General features: G+C 28.6%; 2 protein-coding genes across 2 annotated transcripts; both read right to left on the reverse strand.

Moving 5' to 3' along the window:
• Window positions 1–8,805: 8,805 nt before the first annotated feature.
• LOC111635195 (cAMP and cAMP-inhibited cGMP 3',5'-cyclic phosphodiesterase 10A-like) lies at window positions 8,806–11,291 on the reverse strand. Its single transcript, XM_023380088.1, has one exon. The coding sequence runs from the start codon at window positions 11,096–11,098 to the stop codon at window positions 8,873–8,875; it is 2,226 nt and encodes a 741-aa protein (XP_023235856.1). The 5' UTR covers window positions 11,099–11,291; the 3' UTR covers window positions 8,806–8,872.
• Window positions 11,292–16,817: 5,526 nt separating this feature from the next.
• LOC111635197 (C-reactive protein 1.1-like) lies at window positions 16,818–17,644 on the reverse strand. The gene has a single exon (XM_023380090.1). It carries the CDS (start codon window positions 17,596–17,598, stop codon window positions 16,900–16,902), a length of 699 nt encoding a protein of 232 aa, XP_023235858.1. The 5' UTR covers window positions 17,599–17,644; the 3' UTR covers window positions 16,818–16,899.
• Window positions 17,645–26,103: the final 8,459 nt, after the last annotated feature.

The raw sequence follows: 26,103 nt of genomic DNA on the forward strand, positions 1-26,103 counted from the left end.
TGTTTAACTTTCCCAGCAACATTTAAAGCTGCGCGTCGCGCCATCTGTTATGATACTTCGTTTTAAAACTTTTTTGCCATTTTATAATAATTAAAAAAATAAAGAACTTAATTTTGGGGTAACGGATGAAAATTTTTCAAGGTAGGGATGCGTTTAAAATAAATTGTAAATGGCAATTTTACTCGTTATTAGTATTAAGTCCGATCCCACGCGAGATATCACACACTAATCTTCCTTTATCTCCAATTCCGTCGACCTTTAACCACCAAAATTTAATATCAAATCTCCTAATACACAAATCTTGTAAGATTCCGGAAATTTTCGACAAAAATCATAGGAGTTATTAAACTTCAAGGAGGGTGAACTAAATCGCGCTCCCCACACGCTATACAGGAAAACTTCCATTTTTATTTATTTGCATTTCTCTGTTTCAAGGTCCTCCTGAGTCCAACAATGTAAAAATCTAGGGGTCATTTTTTGACCGATCGTCATACTTATATAACAAAGCCATGAAAAATAAACATTTCTGATTTTTTAAAAAAAGGCAAATCAAACTTATGCTATAAAATATAAGCTTTAAATATCTTTATTAATCGAGATTGAAATTTTACAAAATTATTGTGCATTTATAACTTAGCGTCCTACTCAAACGGTGTGGCATCGTAGTATTGGCATTGCATGTCACTCGGATCATCTCCCCTGAAAGATATTTGTCAAATATTGATAATGTAATTTTTTTTTCAATTGTAAAATGATACTTACTCGCAAATAAAGCATTTATTTTGAAGAATGTCGAAATACATTCTTCCCACTAGTATCGAAGAGGCCGATCCGTCTTTACGGAGACAAGAGTGGAACTGTTCATCGCATGTACAACCCTTTCTGCAACAATTTTTGAATTTATACTTAATACGTTTGAAAATCATCATTGCATTTATTATCATCTCTGTTATAAGCTCATATCAATATTTGTTATACGCTTATAATAGAAAAAGTGATTGAAATTTACATAGTATAATTTCGCCAATCAGGCACCAAGTCGAGTTATGCTGCAGGTCCCAGCGGGAGACATTTTTATTTGTTACAGTAACAGTGGTCTGGTAATAAATAGATATTTAGAGTCCTGTAGCAAATTAATATAATAAAGGAAATAACGAAAAAAGAAAAAAATGTGCCCAAAAACTTTTTATATTTCCATAGAAGAGTATTTTTGAACGTAAAATAATAAGTTTAATAACAAACAATTATTGTTACACCGTCACAATTTCGGGCTGAAATTTTTAATCATCTTTTAATTTTAAAAATCACATGTCTTCCGGTCTAGCCCAGACGTTTATATACAGTTAATCGGGACCTCCGCCCTTAAGCTTTTCATAACTGGTCTCAATTTTCATCTATATAATTTCACTCTCGAGATTGACGAAGGAGAAGACAGTAGGAATTTATATTCGGCTGCAATTTCAAATTGATGACCTAATCTATTTTAGAACTCCGCAACCAGTGTGCTGCCGCAGCACAATGCCTCCAAGAAGAGGAAAAGCAGAGTTTATAGGGCACTTGAATATGATACAGTTCATATTGATACAATGGACAAATCATTTCTCTTTTGAATGTTTATTGCCAGTGACGTTTGTGAGAAGAAATTCTAACAAGCTTCAAATTTTTATTCCTTTGCAATCACATTTCACAAAATACTGTGTGTATATGCACACATTTACTCAAACTCCTCGTCTTTAAACACGAATCCATAGTTCACAGAATCTGTGCATGTGTGAATTTGGCGAGCCGCACGTCAGTTATCATCTCAATTTTTTTGAAGCGGAAAGTAAATGACCTAAGATCACTATGACTGTGAGATACTTCGTCATCGGTAGTTTCTGCATTGTTAAGAAATAAGAAAGTCGGTTATAAACAAATATTTTTATATTATGCTAAAATATTTGCTTTCATGTTATTTTCCATTGTCTAATATCAAATATGCTGCATATCTTTCATTAAAACTATTCATTTCGCTATTTAAACTATTCCCAAATTATAGAAAATGTCAATATTTTTGAAGATTAAGACAAAACTAATCATAGATAAGAAGTAAACTTCTATGCTATAGCTTCGATGCTATAGATCGAAGGTGTAAGGAAACGTCACAAAACGAAGTTGTAATCGATAGATTAACTAAATGAAAATTTGATTTCTTAGTGTCATCACAGAATAATCATAATGTAGAAAATGTTACAGCTATTACAATATAACTAAGTGATTTTTAAGTGCGCTTTAAAACTGCATTAATATACTGTAGTTATCGTTATAAAAAATTATCTGTGAAATGCATTAATACCAATAACAAGTTGCGTAACTTTTCCGGCAAAAAGTTAAAATTGTGTGTGGCGCCATCTGTTATGAGATTTTATTTAATAATTTTTTATATTATTATAGAAAATGCAAAGAGCTTAATTTTGAATTAGAGATGAGCTTTATTTAAAAAACAAAATTATGAATACTAATAACGAGTAAAATCTTCATTAAGTCTGACTCCACTCGAGGTATGATAAGTGATTCTCCTCTATTTTTCCTACCCCTAGGTCTTTAACCACCAAAATTTAATAGCACTAATTCCATAAATCCTCCTAATACCCAAATCTCCCTGCAAAATTTCAAAAATCCTACCCCCCCATACATACACTAACATTCTTATATACAGAAAAAGAAATTCCAATTTCTTTTGCATTTATCAACCTTTCACGGTCCCCCCTGAATCCAAATATATAAAAATCTTGGGAGGTTATTTTCTGACCGATTGCCATACTTTCCCTATGTTATATACAGTATAACAGCCGGGAAAGTAATAATATATTCTAGTTTATAAGGTTATCTTGTAGAAATTCCGTATATTATAACTTCGAAGCTAGTTATAATTAAATCGGGTGAAGAGGGAACAAGTTCTGATAAATTAATCAAGCACTCATGAAATTATTAATATTTAATACTATTTTTTACTATTTATGCAATTGATATAAATACATTTTTCAGTTGTGTTTTAGTTACAGAATTAATTGCATTAATGATTCGGTTATGAAAATCGTTCACAAAATGAAGTCTTAAAACTTGGATCAATATTTTAAACATGCTTCTGTAGGAAAAACATCTAATAGAAACGTATCGAATAATTTGTATCGATTAAACTTTTTTTTCCATATATTATTGATATTTAGATTGTTGTTTTCTTAGTTATTTTAACACGGAAAAGTATTGTATTCGTGCCAAATTTGATCCTCCAGGATTATTGTAAATCTCGACGTTTTCAGCCTCCCTGAAAATTCTTGTAATAATTTGCTTTAAGATAAGAATATTTAGACGAAAAAAATGAATATCAATCTCGTTTTCTCTATGGTAATCTCGATATAAATATTAATATAAATTTTTAATCAAAAATAAACAAAATTTATCAAATTTTTTCTTAAAACAAAATTAAAATTAAATTAAAAATAGAAGAAAAGAATGAAGTTCAGAGATTAAAATTTATTTTATTTATCGAAATATTTAAATTTAAAATAAATTACTCATTAACTTTTATTTTTTACAATGAAATGATTTTAATATAGAAATAAATTAGAGGAGAAAGTATCGTAAATATTTTTGATAGAAGAAATAAAAGTTTTAATAATCTTCCTTCTGATTCAGTGAAGATTATATACAAGAGTCAACATTCAATCTGTGACCAGATGCTAGATGAAGTTTTTTCACCAGTCAAATATAATAAAAATCTATTCTGATTGTCATTTAAGCTTGTCCCTAATATGCTTCAATGCAAAGGTGAGCTCAATGCGACTCGACACTATTTGAGAGCAAAGGTCAAAGGTTCAATATCGTTCGATATTAAACCTTACACCTTTAACCTTTCGGTAACGGAGTAACTTTTGATTTACTTTTTATATTGGGTACTTCTCAGAATTTATGGATGTCATTACTACAAACTGTACAGTTTCTGTAATAAAAATATTTTTCGGACATTCAGCTAATTTTGGTTCCTAAGAACTTATTAAAGATTGCTCTCATATACATTAAATACACAAAACTTCTCTAGAAATTAATTTAATCGTATTTAAATATTTAAAACCAAGTTTTAGTTCAGATGTCGTTTTTATATTGATTTTCTTCTATATACAGGTTAACTTAAAAGTTACTAAGATATATTTTAGGAGAGTGAATCACCTATAGCGTGCAGCTGTTCGAAGTAATCTTATATATATATAACTATTAACTGACTTTTGGGCCACCCTGTATATCTATAAAGTAGTAAAGATCATTAAGTTAGCATAAAAATAGAAGAATAAATTTCCTCTAGAATTGAATATCGTTACTTCTACAATATTTAATTTTGTTTAAAAATTGTGATTTATCGAGAACATATTAAAAATTTGGCAGTTCTGAAAGAAGTTATTGCGCGAAGTATCGCAGAGGATCAATTACGATCGGCCGTTAAAGATGTACAAAAGATATACGATGAAGATGCTCTTCATCGTACACCTTCAGAATAGGGCCCCATTAAGTAATATGTCCTGCATTGATAAGGTTTCTAAAAGTCTTCTAAAAGGCCTTCTAAAAGTATTACTGAAGTCGTCACTAATACTACGAGTAATATTGTAATTAAAGAACTAAATTTTCAAATTTAAATTTGAAAAATTTCAATTAAGTATTACCAAATTTTAGATTTACATATAAAATATGTTGCTAAGTGATAAAATTAAGTACAAATGAAGAAAATCAGTTTTCATTTAGGAAGTTGTTAAATAGTACTTAAACGTTGAAATATAGTTTGTAAGAAATATATTTAAGTCTGTTTTTCTTAATAATTTCGCTTTAAAAAACTTAAAATAAGTAATAATTAGGGCTTCTAGAGTATAAGATAGTGCTGTACACTTTCCTTTGCAGCACCATCTTATATACTCTAAACCACTGGTTTCCAATTTATTTTGACTCGTTGTTTTCTTGATAAATCATGCAAATGTTGTATTATATTTTATTATTATTTAAATATTTAGTAATCAGTCAAGGAGGCCTCGCCTTTCTGAGGCCCAAATATAGCGTATTAAGTAAGCAAACTAGTGTTAAAATATTGCGTTATTTTTTAAAAAAATAAATGTGTTTTTTCTTAATAGACAAGAAATACAATGAAATTTGCAATGATATATTTTTAAGGCCTAAATAAATGTGAGGTCCGAACTAAAATGATAGAGGCTGATAATAACAAAGAGAATATGTTCTAAAGTAGAATAATAGTGAAACTGTTATATGGTTTAATGTCACTCAAAAATCACTCAACCGAAGATATGTGCGAATGAAAAGAATTAAGAGATAAAGAAGATGAAAGAAAATATTCCCTGAAGCGAGTTAGAAAACAAGCTATAAATACAGGAGAATCAAAGGAGAAAAAACGAAATAAAATACAGCTGTCCCTTGATAATCCGACAGGTATGGGACCAAAGATGTGTCAGATTACCAAAAGTGTACTGATTACCAAAAGTGTACTGATTACCGAAAGTGATTACATATTTGGCATTGTTTTGCTAGCAGTAGCCTACAATATTCCCTACTCCAACTGTTCGAACAGAACTGCTCACGGAAAACACACGAAATATGTGTCATCGTGTAAGAATTGGGTGGGGAGATTCACGTCACGACATGCTTCTGTGCAAGCAGACACGTAACGGGGGACGGGTACCTTGACTGGAGGTGCGTCGGACTACTGAGCATGTCGGATTATAAAACGTCGGACTATCAAGGGACAGCTGTAATTGATAGAAAATATTTACCTCGAAATTGTATCAATAAGCAAATACTTATAATTAAAAAAAATAATGGATTTTTTCATACTTTTCGGTTATCCGACTTTTCAATTATCCGACCAACCACAGTCCCCAATTGGATCGGATAATCGATGCTCTACTGTATAAAATGATTACAATGACCAATGTTATACATAAGTTGAAAAACAGATAGAGGATTGCCCTAGGAGCCAATTTGAAGATGAAATTTTAGGATTAGGAAATATTAAATTCTAATTCGATCTATCGAAAAATTCTGTCTCCAAAACTACCAAAATATTTTTAAATTAAATAAAATCTGATATTATAAGTTAATATTAAAATTCAATGTACAAGGTAACTTGTTATTAGATTCCTTCACTGCTTATTTAGCTTTAGATAATTTTTTTTTTGTGTTGTTGCATAAATATTTCAGTAATTTAGCAAAATGAGTACGAAATTTAAGGTATTGATCAACGAAAAAATAAAATTAAAAAGATTTTTAAAATGCAGCTAAATAACAACAGATGCGCACAGAACAGAATAGCTTATTTGCATAGTGAATCTGACGAAGAACATGTAAATGTCGCATACATTGGATTCGTTGGAGTTGAATGAAAGGATTGTCCATGAGGAATCTTAGTAACATCCTGCTGTGATCCTAATTGTTGTTTGGCTTCCGCTTCATTTTTATACATATTTATTCCTAGTATTGGGTGGAAGATTTGGGAACTTCGTTTCTCGATGACCAATAGCTCACTTGTCAGATACTCAATACAGATTCAGTTGTAAATTTTCTTTGAACAAGACTAAGTACCATAATCTCCATATCAACATCTAAAAGAAAAAGAATACTGTATTTATTGAGTTTTGGTTTATATACAGAAAAACATCTTATACAATGAGGTCGTATAAAGTCCATCCTCAGATTGCTCGACCGAATGGTGACTTCATAACTTACTTTTAAAACACTATATTTTATATACAGTGCTTAACTTATTTTAACTCTTTCGACTTAATTCGACGTCCGGTATGTCTGTGACGTTGTTGGAAGCTCCTCCCGTTTTCACCGCTCACTGCGTAAGAGCTTTACGATCGCACTGTAAAAGAATTCTGTTAAGGCACAAGAACATTTAAACAATGACAGAGTAGCTTATAAACAAACATCAATGTAATTTTAAAGTATATTGTCTTCACGAAACTTTTAAAACAAGTTTTTAAGTTTTAAAACACTTTATACTTATTGTTTTTTAGAGAAACTATCAGTTTACTTCTAATATATTTATTTATTTATTCTGTTCGTAGCTTGCTTAATTGGATATGAGAGAAAGATTTTCTGAAAAAATTATATCTGTCATTTTAAGAAAATAGAAAAAGATTATAATTTAAAAAGACCTTATTCCTGTAATGCCGTATCTGTTACCTGTGAAATGAAACGAATACGATTTTTTTTTTCAATTTAAACAAGATTACGAGAGAATCAATAAAGAAGCCGACACAAAACGATAAAAATTTATCTGAAAACTCATCAATTTATTCATGAAATTTAATCTTAATGGAGAGTCTATACATCAAGAGAAACTCGAAATTTCAATAAATAATGAGTGTTATTACGATCGGAACTTTTAGATAATTATCAAATACAGTTAGAATTTAATTTACACGTAGTCACACCGTACATAAATAATTTATTTGGCTTTATAAAGACTAAATATAAACATATTTTGCCACTTAGTAAAGTAATTCCCCACTTACTGAACTACTGAATTATATATGTATGAGGACTGTCGACAGCCAAGGCGATAAATGCACTATCCTACTGCTTTGAGTGTTCACAAAGTTAGTTGGGTAAGCGAGTATGGTAATAATAAGTATGAAAATTTCTGAGTCAAACTGCGCTCCTGATCGACTCAGGAATTTTCATGGGATACTTATTTCTTAATATATAGAATTTATAGAATAAAGAAACTTCGGAAATAATATTTGAAATTGATAATTCATATCAAAAACAGAAATCGTTCATTTCATTCCTGAAGTATTGATTTATGTATCTGAATTTTCGGTGGTATCACCATTAAAGCACAGAGCTGTAGGGTACGAATTTGTTTACCCTTTTTGTAGCTTAATAATTCCTGTGCTTTTTGTCGAAATTTTCTGAAATTATGCGGATTTTTAGTAATGTACTGATTCATGTGGCATTTGTATAAAACATGCAATACAGCATGCAGATCTTATGCTATTTTAAAACACGGTTCCAAAGCGACTAAACATATAATTTCTTTATTTAAATGAATATACAGTAGAGCCTCGATTAACCGACACCTCGGTTAACCGACCGTCCTAGTCGGCAAATTTCAAATGTCCGCTAGTGATGTGGCGCTACAATATTTGGCTATGTCTTGGCTACTTTAATATTATTTTTACGTGTTTTAGCTGGCAACACTCATTCGACCATGAAAGGGAGCCAGTNNAATAATATATATTAAGAATATATATTATTATTAAGAATATATATTAACCACGAATAAAAAAAACCACAGATAAAAATCTAAAACCACAAATAAAAAAAAAGTACCAGCAGGGCGGAGAGTCCAAAATACTGTATAAATATAAATATGCCTATTATATTTACAGAATTTAATTTGTATTTAGACTATTTCTATCCTCATATTCTTTTTTTTTAATCTTAAAATTTAGAGTTGTATATTTTTAAGAATACAATACAATAATTCACTTGTTTGCAATAAAATACATAACTTTTTAAAAATTCTTTTCGCCCTGTGTACACAAAAGCCCATTATGGATTAGGCCAGATCCATAATGGGCGGTCGGGTGGTGAGACCATCCCTCAAAAAATCTGGGGCTTTTCGATTCCGAGTCCTCCATAGAAGTAGGCCGCCACCTTAACCGCTTGGCCATCCAGCCGTAAATACAACATATCTGATAAAAAGAGCGCAAATAGTATTAATTTAAATTTGGTTCAACGAAAACACATTAATGGCCATTAAAGAAAAAATATATTTTATTTTAGCTAAGAATATAAATTTTAAATTAATACTAAGGATTTAATTCTATTTAATTTTCAGATTTATTCCTTCAATTCTTCTCTTGTTCTTCTTTTGTAAAGATATATTCTCTTGAGCCACAAGATCCATGTTTATCTTTCTAGTATATCTCTGCCATTGTTGTAAAATTCTTCTACTGGCTTGAAGTATTGGCTTAGTATTTGGAAGACAAATTGCTAATTTCTCATAAATAGGTATACATATGTATTTAATAAATTTTATTTGATCTTCTGGTATTCTATCCTGTGAATCTCTATCCATCATTGAATTCGGATGTATTCCAATTTCCTTTTCTTTATCACCCTGATTGTAAAATTCTTCATATATTTGCTTTACAATTGCAACGACAGTTGGCCATGGCTTACACACTCCAGATAAATCACATCCAGCCATCATGATTTTCTTCAAACATGTTCTATTATCTAAGTTAGACCAAATATCTGGTATTTTGAAATCTTTACTTTTCATAATATTCGTTAGGTTTCTTTTATTGTGATGAAATGATGCAAAGTCAGTTGCCAGAATCAAAGATTCAATGCTACTTAAAACAAATTTATAATCCAAAGTAGATAAATCACATAAAACGTTATTTTGATCTTCTTGAAGAATGAATATTGTCATATCGAAGTGATGATGCTCTAAAATTGATTTTGTATACAAAATCGCGAATGGGGATTTAATCACAGAATGGTAAGAGTTATTAAATCCTCTATGGTCTATATCATGACATATGCATGCAATAATCATGGCTTTCACTTCGATAATCGAAAAAATATTCCTGTTACTTTTAATCATTAAATACATACAATGAGTCACATTGAAAGCATGAAAGATGTTATGATATGGAATCTGACGATAGCATTTTATAACTGTAATTATAAAATTGCAAAGTTTTACTAATGGATAATTATTTATCCCTAACAATTGGTCACATAAATAGATAAACAATTTAGGTATTTCTTGAATTGATATATCGATATATTTGAAATGAATAGTGTCGATATCTCTTGGAATTACTTCTAAACTAGGATTTTCTAGAATTGTCTTTACAATTGAATTCTTCTTTTGAATGTGATAACGTAGCATTTCTGATGATATACTTAAGCAATTAATTTTCTGTTTTTTTAAATAATAAAGATATTCTAGATGCAATAAAAAAGAACAGTAAGGTGCCATACACCTCACTATAGTTTCATGTTGATCGTTGAAAGGAGGATGAAGAAATTTCAAACCTTGAAGGACTCCAAACAATTTTTTAGAAGAGATAATTGGATAACAAATGATGTTTTTAACTTCACATCCAATCATTTTTAATACTTCATTAGAATATCTACTTTCCTTAGTGCAGTCTACAATATTAAGTAATTTTCCAGATGAGGCACAAGAGCCACAAAAGCCTTTACCTATTTGACAAGAAATCTTCGACTTAACGATTACATCACCTAAATCAAAATATTTTGCAACCAATTCGTTTGTTTTTTCTTTAAATATAAACAAATTAACACGATCAGCCGAAAGGAACGATTTAATTCGCATAAGAATTTTCGGTATAATGACTGTAGTCTGATCTTTGTCAATCGTCAATAATCTTAATTGTGGGAAGAATTCTTTTGGCATGCAATTATTGCAACGTTCCAAAGAATCTCCACATAATGAAAAACAAGCCATCAAAGAATCAGAAATAAACTTGACAATATCATATTCATTTTTACTAAATATGCCATTTCTTCTACAAATTTTAATAACCATATTGTAATGGGGATAATTCGATGTTATATCTATTTTCATTGACTTCTTACTATAAGTAAGCACTGTTTTTGCTTTAGACGGTAACATAATGTTATCTGATGATAATTCTTTGCATGATTCAATCGTTAAATCATCCGATTTTAATATTTCTTGAAGGACGAAGCAGAATTCTGATAAAACTATTTTCTTATCTCCATTTTGTATATGGCAGTATAAGTCTTTGCATAAAGATGAAGAATTGAAATATTCTTTGGAAGTATCATTTTCTGATTCTCCTATCATCATCTTTAACCATTGCTGTACAGTTTTTAAACTGATGTTCCTTTCAACATAAGTCTCGAATAATTCTTCATGATGTAGGAGGAAATTCATTATCGCATCACTCAAAATATCATCTTTGACATGACTGTTATATGTTAGCCAATTAATTATTTCGCGAACGTTTAAAGTATTTGCACAACTATAACGAGATTTGTGAGGCATTTTTGCTCAATTCTTCATTCTAATGTATGTTAGATATATTAAAATATTAAGTCATTGTCACGAAAACAAAACAAATAATAATAGTAAATAATTATTGTTAATTTAATTAACAATTGAACTTTGTTATTTGTGTGAAACAATTTTTAATATAAACTTCATCTTAGTGTTCAATGAATATGCTGTACAAATATATTAATTTATTTACAAATAATTTTTTAATTTCTCGATTACATCCTCTCAAGACAATTAGAATAACAAATTTTATATTAAGGATTACTCTAAAGAATTCGGCTTCTACTGTACTATTTTAGATGCGGTTATTTGCACTTTTTTTGTGGAAAATCAAACATATTTTTAAATCCATATAAAAATTCTTTAATTAGCTTAGGAAGAAGGGGATCTAATTCTTGTACCCAGTGAAAACGGGTAAAATTGGCTATAAAGTGAAACCTAGCTTAACGAGCACCTTTCATACCGAGTAATTCGCATAACGAGTAAAACAAATTGTAAAAAATGACTTCCTTAATGACTGACGAGGAGAGGAAAAGTCCTGGATTGTGGACAGGCTACATCAGTCTGTGTTTAGCACTCGTTCCGCTAGCATCTCAGTGTCGCTTGTAATCACACATCCAAAGTTGTGTTCAGACATGTTACATATAAACATCAACAACCATAACCCGTTATATAATAAACACGCCAAACAATATTCCAAACTCTTGGGCTATGTAAAAAAGATACGGTATTGAATAAAGTAGATGTGTGGAGTCTGAAGTCTTAAATCATCATTTTATTGTAAAATAACTTATTAAAAAAATATATTGCACACGATCAAAAAGGTATTTGTTGAGGCGTGCAAAAGAGGAAATTGGTTAAGTGTCGTTTGCAGCTTTGTAAAAAAGATTTATAGTGTTTTAAGTTATGTATTAATGTGGAAGGAGATGTGTGATGCCAGCTGCTGAGTAAAATATTTACATTCTGGCAAATAAAAAGTCAAATGGAAAATTTAACAATGTTTATTAACAACTAAAATTTAAGGAAAGAACCGGTAAGAAGTCCTCCAGAATAGTGAACCGAAGGGTTACACATATTTAGTATAGCCCATTACAAAACAAAGAACGAGTGGCAATTTACAGAATAATAATGTAACGTCAAATTGATTTAAACTTATACAGAAGTTCGTGATATATACTATTCTGAATTTATTATGGTAAAATATAATACATAATACTTATTTTTCTTTAAAATATTGATTTTAATATCATTATAAAAATTGTATGAAGATTAGAATGTAATTCTGTTATAAAGAATCTTCTATCAAATTTTCAACTTTGTATTTTTCCACGTTTCAGGGTCCCCTGAGTCCAAAAATATAAAATCTTTGAATCATTTTTTTGACCTACGGCCATACTTTCTGTTACATAAAAGACAAGAAAATAAAATAAAACAAAATAAAATTTAAAAATATAATTAACTCGATGTAATCGATAAGATTACTTTTAGACAATGAAATTCATTTATCTTGTACAACACATCATTAATACTAACAACAAGATAATTTGATCCGAGAATATCCTATTTAGTTTTAACAAATCTTTCATTTGAAGGATGTTGTATTGTCCATAACGAGTGTTGGTGACATTGAGCCTTCTTCTCATTCTGTGTTCATGCTTTATCATTTCGTTTGTATTGTATTAAGGCCTTTAAATGCCCATAAAAAGAATTCAGAATTTTAAAGATGTTCATATAATTTTAAAATTTAATTTCCTTCATTAATATTTGATAATTTTGAAATATTTTTAACATTATGTCTATGCATTAACTCCACTAAAATATTGTAATTATATAAATTAAAAACTTCTTTGCATAAATTATTTTAAATAATGAAATTCGTAATAATATTATCATCAATTTTATGATAATTTTCAGTATTAAAATATCAGCAATTTAATCTATTCGAGAAATATTTACGTAAATATCAATATTAATATAGAATTTCTACGCATTTTGGAGTATTTAATAGCTTTGTAAGATAAACACAGCATCCAATAGTTAATATTAAAGCTAGACAATATTAGTAAAAGAGATTTTCATAGATAATTTAGTAATTGCAACGAATTTATATAAACTTTTACTACTTTTACGCATATTTAAGAAATTTTTAAAGAAAAATAAATAGTAAATATAAAAAAAATCACGTATAATTTTCATAAACTTTTATAAATTAAATCATTTTAATGTAAATTAATTCGATTTATTTACGTTAGATTAATAAATAAATAGTAGACTTATCAGTAAGGTATGTTCAGTGTTTTCAATACCTTACTGATTCAAGTTTTTTTGATAAAACTCATAAAAAAAATACTAAAAAATGAAGAAATGTTTATGTAATACTTTAAGAAAATCTTAAAATTATTAACTTTATAAAAATACAATTTAAGCATTTTCATATTAAATCCTTAAAGGCATTCCATTTCTAATACCACTCTAATTGCAAATACGATAAATAAAGAATTAACGTTTCATCGTAATAAGCAATTAATAATGCCAAACACTTGAGAATAAACTTACCTAAAGCTATATAATTAGGTAAATTATAAAAGCATGCACTAGTTTATTCTTATAAATAGTTATTTTTATCAATACAAATTCATAAAAATTCTTCTTATGAATGAAACTACTTCCAAGTATTTTTCAAGATAGAATTTGCTATTGAATTGAGAATTTTAATGATATTTTTCTGATAAGTTTAATCTATTAATTAAAAAAAATTGAGCTTTTTGTATGTAATTATTTTCTAACAGCAGAATTTAATTATGAATCTAAGCGTATGAGTTTACATTATACAATTTTATTAAGTGGTTTATCGATTAAATTTGATCTCTAAATTTAATTAACAGTGCAAAAACTATATGTTTTTTTTAAATCTCATTATAAATGATCCATTATCTTTACATTATAGAAAATAAACTTTTAATTTATTATTATAAAAACAAAGTTTAGATTATATAATATTATTGAAGCATTAAGAAATAATTAAGCTAACTAAAGTTCAATCTTTTAATGAAATTTGTTATAGTAATTAAATTTTATCGCTATTTTGGCTTTTACTAAGAGAAAATTTGCGTTAAACACAAAAAATTTTATATCTATTCTTTATAGGGGAGATCGGGGCAAGATCGGCATGTTAAGCTTTACTTAAATTTTGTGTAATAAATACTGCTGTAAACTGAAAAAAAAGCTTTGCATATTGTCTATTGGAATGTTACCTTACTATAGAACTGGTTAAAATCAGTTTGGAAATAAAAATAATTAAAATAATTACAACTTTACAAGAAGAGAGAAATTGACGAAGTTGCCCCGGGTATAGGGGCAAGATCGGCAACTTCTCTCTTTTTGTAAAGTTGTAATTATTTTAATTATTTTTATTAAAGTTGCCCCTGGTATAGGGGCAACAGTAATGGGGCAAGATAGGCACGTATATAAAATTATGTTATTAACAATGTATAAGTTGGAATTCACTATTAAAACAAAGAAATACAAATCCAACACCCATTTAATATTATTACAACGAAATGCAAGTTCAAAGACATATATACATGAATAACAAATGCAAACATGTTTTCATTTATCATCTGTTTGATTTTTATCCTTTGCTTCTAATGTGGCTTTATGTTGCCGATCTTACCCCGCTAGTCATGATTTCGAAACATTAAGTACAACCCTGAGAACAGAATGCCAAGCCACGATCTGGCCACGTGAATAAGTTGAAGTTACATCCTTCTAACAGGAAAAGTAACTTTCGTTATCATGGAATTATAACAAAACCTGCCAATTCAATATAAATGGAAAAAAAATATTATATGGAATTGAACGAAAATGAAAATTTGCTTGATAATTCAACTACGCTTGTTGGAGAACAATAAAAACACTACACTCAACAAGCCACCAATAAAACTCAACTGCCTAACCTATAACCAAAGTCTCCTTTTAATTTGTTTTTTAAAAAAAGCGCTTGACAAACTTGCCCCGCATGCCGAAGTTGCCCCGGTCTCCCCTAAATGCTATTTTTATATGGCAAAATAATATAAAATTTCCTTCTGTTATTGTGAAAAATAAATTAAAAATGAAGTTTTCTAAACAATAAAAACATGAATTATTTTCTTCTCGAATGATAAAAGTTACTGACTGTTAAAAAAATAAACTAATTTATTACTTAAAGTTCATGTTTAAAATAAAATTTTTTCTATAAAATAGTTATATTTTGACAGTTTGAATGATTGCTTTCTATGGTGAATCCGTATCATAAACAAATTACAGGAGAAATGTATCATGAACAGATCATAAAAGAAATGTACCATGAAGTGATTGATACAACAAAGAATTCAGAAGTTTTTAAAGATGTTTATATGTTAAAAAATAGAAGAAGAAATTATTCTTTCGATAAAATTAGATTAGCAGTTCAACTGAAGTCTGAAATTCACGAACTTCTTAGCTATTATTAAATAGAAAAATATAATTTCAAATAAATTTATTCAAAAATTATTAAATTATTGTCACTGAATATAAATATTATAACGACTGAAATGTAAAAATAAATTAAAGAAAAAGAGTCAAACAATATATTTCCATACTTTAAAATTACATGATTAATTCAATGACCTGAATACATTTCTTCAGATTATAGAAGAAAAGAATACAATTCATCAAGCATGAAGAAGTGATAAAATAGAATTTGTGGAATACAATAGAAAAAGCTATTTAAGCGTTAAAACGAAGATAAAAATAATTATTGAATAGAAAATTCTTAATCTAATTAATTTGAAAGAATTTCGAAATAAATTAAATTCGTTTTTATTTTTTCTGATTGTACTTTTGAAAAATTATACAATTGGTTGCTTTGGCATATTCTGGTATAAACAGCTCCTATCAAAGGGGAGACCAACAAAACATTATTTTCAAGGTGTCACATTTATGTAGACCTCAAATATACTGTTACAAATCATTCATTTTCCATTTCTTATGTATTAAGATAAATGACCGGAACTTTTTAAGAGTTTCCATCAACGGCAATAAACACTAATAGTCCGTTCCGAGTTCGAGCCTCACCGGTTGGGATGGGCTAGCCAGGTAACGTTTTATGGATTTTCTTCACATGTCTAACACATAAATAAATTCTAGTTTCCAGTGAGGCGTTGTCCTTGGACAAAAAAGGCAATTGCCTTGGGATCCACACCAATCTTTTATAAACTCATTATTGTAGCAAGAATATCGAAATTTAAATTTGGTGGACCGTAGATTGTTTGTGTGGTGCAGGCGCAGCGCAGACCCTCCAGAGATCTCGTTAAAAACGAGGATACCGGAGATTATCCCCAAAAATGTCTGAAGTTAACATTGTACGTGGGGCCCCTAATTCAAATTTTTCTGGTTTCCATGACATTATAACGCGCTACTTCTAGTTTCTCAAAAGAAGTCCTCCCGGAGGAATCCCTCTTGGCAGATTGCTCATATCTCGCGTTGCCCTTAATCCAATCTAATCAAATCCAAGTCTTTACATTGTTACGAAAAGAATTAATGTAAAATAAAAAACAAATTGATATGAATTTTTTTTATTTTCGTAACATTCATCAAAATATACATCAATTCATATTATTAATAATATATTTTAAAATATAGTATTAACCATAATTTTACATATATTTTATATTATTTAATAAAATAAAAGTATTTTGTAAAAAAAATGTATTAATTTTAGAATTTTCTCAGCAAATAGAACAATTTGTAAATTATTACGTTCATTGTTATCAAGTTTCGCACAATTCAGTTTGTGATATTACTACGTCTAAAGCACTCATCGGAGTCTTCATTCCAGCAATAACATTTCCTTCTTTATGCTTATGATCACATAAACCAGCTTTTACGATCTGTTCTTCAGTCAGTACTTCATCCCATATATGTAAATCTACTATATCACCGTGCCATGATTGATTAGCATCATAGCCGCCATCAAGAGCATCTTGGTCTTGTCCCAACACAAATATGCCTCCACCGTGGATGTAACCACCTTTACCTATGATACCTTCGCTATGAGAAGTAGTGAAACATTGTTCTCCGTTAGTATATACTTTCAAATGTCCGTTTGTGCTAAACCAAGAGGCACATATATGATACCACTCTCCAACTTCCCATTTTATATTCGGGCATTCGAATTCAATGAATTCGTTCATAACATCGATTCCTACCTTTAGACTTCCACTTATGTTAGAAATGCATCCAGCAAATTCGTTTTGAAAACGTTTAGCATAAGAGAAAAGCATAGAATATTCTTTCTGAAATGAATGAGGTTTTATCCATAGACATAATGTACATTCTGTTAAAGAAGGAAAGTTTCCATCCATACGAAGACGTGGAAAACCTTCGTTCAAACGTGGGAAATGAATTTTAAGAAGTGAGCACTGTGATAACGTGAGAAAGAATAAAGAACACGTTATAATGAACAACATATTGTTTCTGAATTCTGCCTGAAAATATATATGTTAAATGACTTAAATTACATATGTAAGTAGTATTTGAAGAAATATATTCTGTTAAATATAGCTTAAATTTCTCAGAAGATTTCATATGATTTACGCAATGAAACATTATCTGGAATGTATGATTATCACTATTATCAGTTCTATTACATAGTATTTTATATCATATTTTATTTTTTCTTATTTAAATATATATCAAATTTAATTTTAAAAGGTTTATTCCATTTGTATGTATACATTCGGGAAAATAGAATTTTATAAATTCTTTTCAAAACAATTTCTAAATGAGAGTTACAATGATATTTAGCGAAATGTTGGTTAGTTTGATGTAATTTTATTATGTTCTAACCTTGAGTGTATTCGTAAATAAAGAGTAAATAATAAGATCCAAACAGACAAATTCCCAATAGATCAACATCAAACCAGTTGACAATAAGATTAAGTGTGATGCACAAAGAATTTATCCTCACTTTAAAATAACATCTTATATATATATAAAATTAACTTTAAAATACAGTATTTAAATTTTATTTATTTACATTATAAAATATATAGTGACATCAATTTACTTTATCATTTTTATCAAGTTTTAATATCACTCTTTTGACAGTTTTTATATTAATTCTAAAAAATTTTTCTTCTTCGATGATAAATTGCACATATACATTTTGAATAATTAATTGTAAATATTATTTCTGATTATTAATTAGATTTAAAGTTAAGTTTGATTAATGATTATAATGATATTTAAAATAAATAATATTACACTCCACTACAGCATAAATTTACTTTGCCTTCATTAACATAAAGTGCTTGAGTAGAAGTAAACATGAAAATAGACTTACATTACCATTCATTATTCTTTATTAAATTTTTAATTCTGTAGCTTGGAAGAATAAGGACCAATATCAAAGGTCATGAAATTGGCCTTTATTCTTACAATCCACAGAATTATTTAAATATATATAACAGGATTATAAACAGAACAGATTATAAGAGGAAGTTGCATCGCGAAATGTTAGACCCCCCTGGTATTAATATGAAAGTGAATAATGTTACGATGTTCATTAAAAATTTATAATGCTGAAAATTCGTAGGTAATTTAATCTTCTACAATCCATTTACATTGCAATTAATCTACGTAATATAAATTTCGTTTGGTAAATACTTATCTTATTTATTTTCATAGCCTGTTTTCGCCATTAAAATTATACATTACCTTAATATTGTAGAAGATTGACATGATTGAAATAAGACTATAATTTTAAGAAATTGTAATAAGTTGTAAGATGTAAAATTATAATAAAAAAAAAGAGTGAAAGTATGAAAACAGTAATCTTCAAATTAAATTGTCTTTATTTTAAAAGAATAAGCCAAAATTAATTATGAAAAATGCATCAAAAATTGTAGAAAGAAGTCGATTTTGGAATTGTAATTAATTACTAATTGCACCAGAATGCTTTTTACAATTGGATTTAATTTTTTCCTTGAGACCACAAATAAATGTAAACGTTACCCAACAATATTATTTTAAATTTTTAGGAATTGAAAACTGATATTTCAATATCTAAGAACTTCTATAATATAATATTGTAGGTCATATTACAGTTATTGATAATTAGGTTATATTTAATGTTAGGTAATGTTAAATTCTCTTCGCAGGAATCCGCTGTAGATTCAAAGTTCTGGAAATACTTCATTTTTTCAAGGAAATTCGAATATTATTGATATTTGATATTGGTATTTTCTTTCAATAGTTAGCAAGGTAGATAAGAATATTGTATAACGGTTCGGCAATTTGTATTCCTGTAAAATTACAGTATATTTAAGTGTTTTGTGTAATTAATAAGGTTTTTCTGAATCAATACTGTACATGGGGTCCCCTAATTCAATTTCAATGAAGCTATAATGCTCCGTTGTCGATGATACGTCTCTGATTCAAATTGTACTTAAATAATTCTAATTTAATTTATAATAAATAATGTCTTCTTTGAGAATGTAATGAATCTCTTATAATCTTAAAACAATTAGCATTTTTTAAAAAATTTTGAAATTATATTGTATATTTACAATATAGGAAGTTTGTAGCATACTGTAAGAGCTACTGTATATGCCTTTGGCATAAATTTAATCAAAAATTTCCTAGACTAATAAATAAAAAATCATTTTAATTAAATTTAAATAAATAAAATCAATAAATTGTTTGCTCAATTTCACATATTCAGCTAAATATTTAACATTATAGACTAAGAAAATCAATGTCGACATTGATTAAATGTCCCATATTTGATGAAACATAATTAATTGTAGAGAAGGATTTTGCTAAAATCAATCTGTTTAAGTGTTTTTTTTAAGCCACGAGCATTCTATTTTTCTATAATTCCTCCGACATTAAAGAAACTCTATAATTCTGTAGTGATGATCTTAAGTAAGCAACACGATATGTAGTAATAAAGCTTCGAACTATTCCAAGTAGGTAGTCAAATATTTATATNTAAGTGTTTTTTTTAAGCCACGAGCATTCTATTTTTCTATAATTCCTCCGACATTAAAGAAACTCTATAATTCTGTAGTGATGATCTTAAGTAAGCAACACGATATGTAGTAATAAAGCTTCGAACTATTCCAAGTAGGTAGTCAAATATTTATATTATATAGAGTGTTTTATTTGTATTTTTAAAATAAATAAAAGTAAAGTTTTCTTTTATGATTTATGATCATCATTTCCGACAAGTTAGTAATATGAAAGTTAAAATTGTTAATAAATTTGGTAAAGAGGAAATGTGAAAGAATTGGGGTAAATATTTAATGTTAACTCCATTCTTCTCTTAATAGAAAAGTTACTCCAACAATAAGAATCTCTTCTACATTTTATATAATAGATATTTTATCTGTTACTACTGTAAATATTACTACTGAAATCAATCAAACCAGATGTTCTACAGTATCACATATTATAATAAAGGAAGAAAACTTCTATATTNTTCTCTTAATAGAAAAGTTACTCCAACAATAAGAATCTCTTCTACATTTTATATAATAGATATTTTATCTGTTACTACTGTAAATATTACTACTGAAATCAATCAAACCAGATGTTCTACAGTATCACATATTATAATAAAGGAAGAAAACTTCTATATTTTAAAATATAATGCTGTTGATTTTCTTGAAGGTAACATTAAAATCTCTTCATTTCGTTTTCTATTTTTCAACTTTTCGACGGACTTTATCCAATTCTGAGCAACAACTTTTTAATCTTTTGACTTAATCTTGTATTTATATTATGGTTTAACCAATAAGATTTGATAGAATTTTTAAGTTTACAACAACAAGAATGGTTGTTCTGTATATTTATGGATTTCTATTGTTTCACATGATAGGTTATTATGCTATTCTCGACATTAAATGTAATGGTTTTTTTTTTTTTGTCTTTATCAGCTTGCCATATCCGAAGAATTAAACTTATAGAGAAATAAAAGAAGTACATAGGTCTTTAAGTACATACAAAAGTCTACAAATTAAATTTCTAGATTAACTTCTTATTGAACAGACATACACGTTGAATTTATATACTCCAAATGCTAGTAATTTAATGGTAATGCTAGTAATAAATTATTAATAAATTACATTTACGACAAATTGTTGTCATATTTAACGACATCTTTGGCGTAAGACATTATAAATAAATTAGTGAATTTAACTTAAAAAGTCTTTAAAGAGTGAAAATAATCAAATACAATTTAAAAATTCCTTTTATCTACTTACTTTTAAGGATATTTCTCTCTAATTATCTTACATTAAATGTATACTAAACTCTAATCTAATCAGAGATGCATATATTTGAGAGATTAGCATACGTTTAAGTAAGGTATGCACATTCAACTATATAGTCTAAACACCTTCTAGAATATAAAAGACATATTCATTTTAAAATATAAGTTTTTAATTACGTTAAATTTTTAAATGTAAATAAAACGGTTTAGTGAATATTTATTTTGTAAAACTAAGGGTAAGATAAACAGCAATTACTTTTTATATGCGCATGGATAAGTTTATTTGAATTATTTTTGAAAACAAACTATTATTTTGTTACTTACAACTGAATGCTTGGATAATTTTCAAAACCACATATATGTAATTTCTTCTTGTTTGTATTAAGTTACGATATCGATTTCATGTTTGAATTTACTATTTTGAAAACAAACACAAAGTTCCATTATCTGCATTATTATAGTGGATTTCACTGGAAAATATTTTCGTTTTGTAAGAAAATGCATTTCTTATTACGTCTTTTATAGCAAATATGAAATCACATTAGAGCAGAAACATAAAAAGATGATATTTACATTTTTTACCATTAAAAATAAACCAAATTAATAAATGTACCTTTATAATTTAATCTAAATCGAGTATTTTGGGTAAATTCGTCTCTTTCATTTACCTAAACTGAAGTGTAGCATAGATTTAAAACAGCCTGCGAGCTATAATATAGGCTCTACAATAATGGATGATACGTGATGTACTGATGAGGAATCAAAAATATTAAGTGTTTTTAGTAATTTTTAATAATAATGTTAGTTTAATATTTAGTAATTTTTTAATTACTTACTATGTATTAACAGTTCTTAGAGCACTTTCTCATTTAGAGTCCTTCTCTACACCTCTCTCGTTACTCTTCTGATTATAATAAAAATATATATACAGTAAGTGTCAACACGTTCCCATAATTGATGGACGCTTTCGGGAGGAGCTGCATAGTCAAACAAACGACGTTTAAGAAGGGACCATGTGTGTTGAATCGGGTCGAGATCGGGCGATTGAGGCGGCCACTCAAGCAGTCTAATATTTTGATCTCGAAGCCACGACATTGCCCTGTATGTGTGTTTTGGATCATTATCATGCTGATAAATGAAAGAGCTCCTATCAATGTAGTAATAATCAACAGATTGTAACAAATAATTGTCAACTATCTCAGTGTAAATAACGCTATTCATTCTATTAGGTATAAAACAGTATTCCAAGACCAAAATAGGAAATATAGCCCCAGACCATAAGACTACCACCACCAAATTTCAATGTTGTTGATACTTCTCGCTCATAAACTACCGATGTAGTACATACCCATTTTCGTCCATCTGTACTCCATTATTAATTTTGGATTCATCTGACCATACACGCCTCTTCCAATCTTCTTTATAACTTTTAGAAAAATTAAGACGTTTCTATTTATGTAATTTGGTAAATTTAGACTTCTTGGGCTTTCAAATTGGGCATGTGCGGATAGTTGAAGTACTCACTTCTATTCCTAAGCCACGTTTCAATTTCCTTTTTACTTATGATGCTGTATCATAAAATCCACTCATTATCGAACGTTTTCTTGATGCCAGCTCTTAAATTTTCGTATATGATAGCTCACTATTTTTTATTCTGGATACACTCGAACGTTCAACACCAACTTCTAATGTTGTTTTCTCAACAGAAAAACTTTTCTTCGGCAAGTCTACAATACTGAGCTTCTTTCTGGAAAACTTCATGACGCATATCAAGCAGCAGCTCATTGGCATATTTATACGCTAATATCTCGTTAATATGCACGAAATTACACTGTTTGACGTTGATATTATAACAAATTAATTTATGCGTCAAAATCCTCACAATGCAACAAGCAGTATTTATACACCATACATATTTGTAAAATATGAGAAAGATTTTAATTTGTTGCTATTATGTGAATATTGCAATAATCTTACAGCTGAATTATTTCCTTTTCCTTTTACTTTTGCATATCGAATAGTTTTTTTCTATTTTTCTGTAGTACGTACGAACTTTGGGAGGATTTTGACGCTTTCTGTGTATATATTTATCATTAGGACTATATACTTGTATCATACAAGTATATAGTCCTAATGATAATTTACTTTAGCACCGTTAATTTATTTATTGGGCTGCAATTTGAAAAAAACTGTAGACATAAATTCCCAATATCGTCCGTCCGTCTGCTTGTCTGTCCTTTCTTAATCTCGAGAACAGAGTTAGATACATGAAAATTGAGAAGATATATGGAAAAATAAGAGACAGAAGACCCGATTAACTATATATGAACTTCCGATTTGCACCGAAAGTCACGTTATTTTAATTCAAAAATGTTTCCCTGAAAGGAGTTAGATAGATGCACGACTCTATTGCTAGCAGGAAAGTATGATGTAGAGAAGCAAGACTACTAATTTGATATGAAGCGCATATATTTTTAATAAATTAAATTAAAAATATGATTAAAAATTGCATTGTGACGATGTCACAATAAATAATTGTTCGTTTATTATATTTTACACGTACGATAACAAAGATGAATTAATTTTCTTGTGTAATTTTCATCTGAATCGAATATTAGAGTAATCGGTGTATTACATCATATTTAAACACCTTTATTATTTCAAATTCGCATATAATTTCACAGCATAACAGTGTCATTTCGATTATAAAAGAGATAAAGATTGACCCAAAAGTTTGATAACCGTAGTTTTTGAAAGTAATTTCGTAGTATTTGTAAAAAGATCAGTAATGTATTAAAATGTGTATAACATTGTACTGTATTTATATATTGAATAAGAGCAATTATTGAAAAAATATATATATACCGATTTAGTCTTTAAATGGTAAACTGACTTTTGGACCACCCTGTATGATAACTAAAAATGAATATGTTAATTACTATTCGATTTACAAAAATTCTTATAATATGCCGAGTTAATATGTCAATTATTAATTTCTAAATTATTTTAATGATAGAAATAAACTTTATTTTCGAGTTTATTTATTTAAATTTTATTTATTCTAAAAATAAATAAATAAAATTATGTATGTAAGTTATTTATTTTAATTTTTCCTAACGAATTTGACAACCTTGGCAATAATTAATGAGATTTGCTGTATTTTACTAGCGATTTGTTTACTTTTTTGCAGAATGAATTAATCAAATTATCTAAAATAATAATTAATTTAATATGAAATTTATTTAATTAAATCGATATAAAAATAAAATTAGTTTAAGAAATTTATCGAAGAGAAAATTTATTCATTAAAAAATAAATAGTAATTTAATAGTAAAAATAAAAACTAGGATATATTTTTTTTAATGTAGAAAGCATGAATAAATTTTAATAATATTAATTAATACTGTAATTTAAATATAGATTATTCACAGAAATTAATATATGAAATATTAATTTTTAATTACGACCTTCCTGATCTCGATACACTGATGCATTTATTTTATTATTATTTTTGTAGGCCCTTAACATATTAGAACGACGATTGACTGTATTATATTTTTTACAAGTAATAGTATTTTTAATTTGTAAAAAACGTTTTTGAGGTCCAATAAGACGACCGAATGGTAGAGAAGGTTAAGTATCAGCCTACCACTTTGGGGTCCGAAAATAGAACGAGCAACGTTCCAGGAATTTTTTAGGGAATGGACTGTCCTCGTTACTAAACTAGCCCATTATGAGTCTGGTCGAACCCATGACAAATGTGGAAAAATGGTCATCTTAGCGCCTAAAAGACAGAAAGAGTCAAAAATGAAGAGAAAAAGCACTCATAAATATGGGAAAATGTTTTATGCTGACCTCCTGTACATGGGCGTAGCGAGGGGGGAGCCTGGGTGGGCACGGCCCCTCCCAGGGAACCTAGTGTCCTCCCCAGGAAATCACAGCCGAAAAAGTGTTGAGTCGATTTGTAAAAACCTAAAGCTAAAATAAAAGTTTTGAATACTAAAAAAAGGTGAACGGTTTGCTCGATGCCCAATAATGAACGATAATTTGAAATAATTCAATTTTGTGTCAGGTTGGCCTCCACTAGGCCCCCCATAACAAAACTCTGGCTACGCCCATGCTCCTGTATATTTCTGAACTACAGAGTGGTCCAGAAGTCGGTTTACTATTTAAATTAAATAAATTTTTTGTTTATTAATTTTCGTATATATATTCTTTATATAATAAAGTTCAGAAAGTACTCGTGTTTTCGATGTGTACACAGAATCGTTCCCTTTCGAGATTTATTTTAAACAGGTCTTCATTTTGTAAGAGTCCGTTTCAGACAGGTTTTACTGTATTTTATTAAGCACAGAATATATAGACAAGCTTAAGGCACAAAGCAATTGTTGATGATAAACCTGTCACAAATTATAAAAATTCAACCACTTAATCTAAATCTTTAAAACCTATAATATATTTTAAATACAGTAGAACCTCGATTATCCGCCCCCCCGATCAACCGACCCCTCGGTTAACCGACCGTCCTAGTCGGCAAATTTCAAATGTCCGCTAGTGATGTGGCGCTACAATATTTGGCTATGTCTTGGCTACTTTAATATTATTTTTACGTGTTTTAGCTGGCAACACTCATTCGACCATGAAAGGGAGCCAGTATTTAAACGAAGCTTAATTTTCTAATTTTTAACGATACAATAGC

The sequence above is a fragment of the Centruroides sculpturatus genome, unplaced genomic scaffold (genome assembly GCF_000671375.1).
Source record: "Centruroides sculpturatus isolate CEXI.00-Female unplaced genomic scaffold, Cexi_2.0 scaffold946, whole genome shotgun sequence".
Classification (NCBI taxonomy): Eukaryota; Metazoa; Arthropoda; class Arachnida; order Scorpiones; family Buthidae; genus Centruroides; species Centruroides sculpturatus.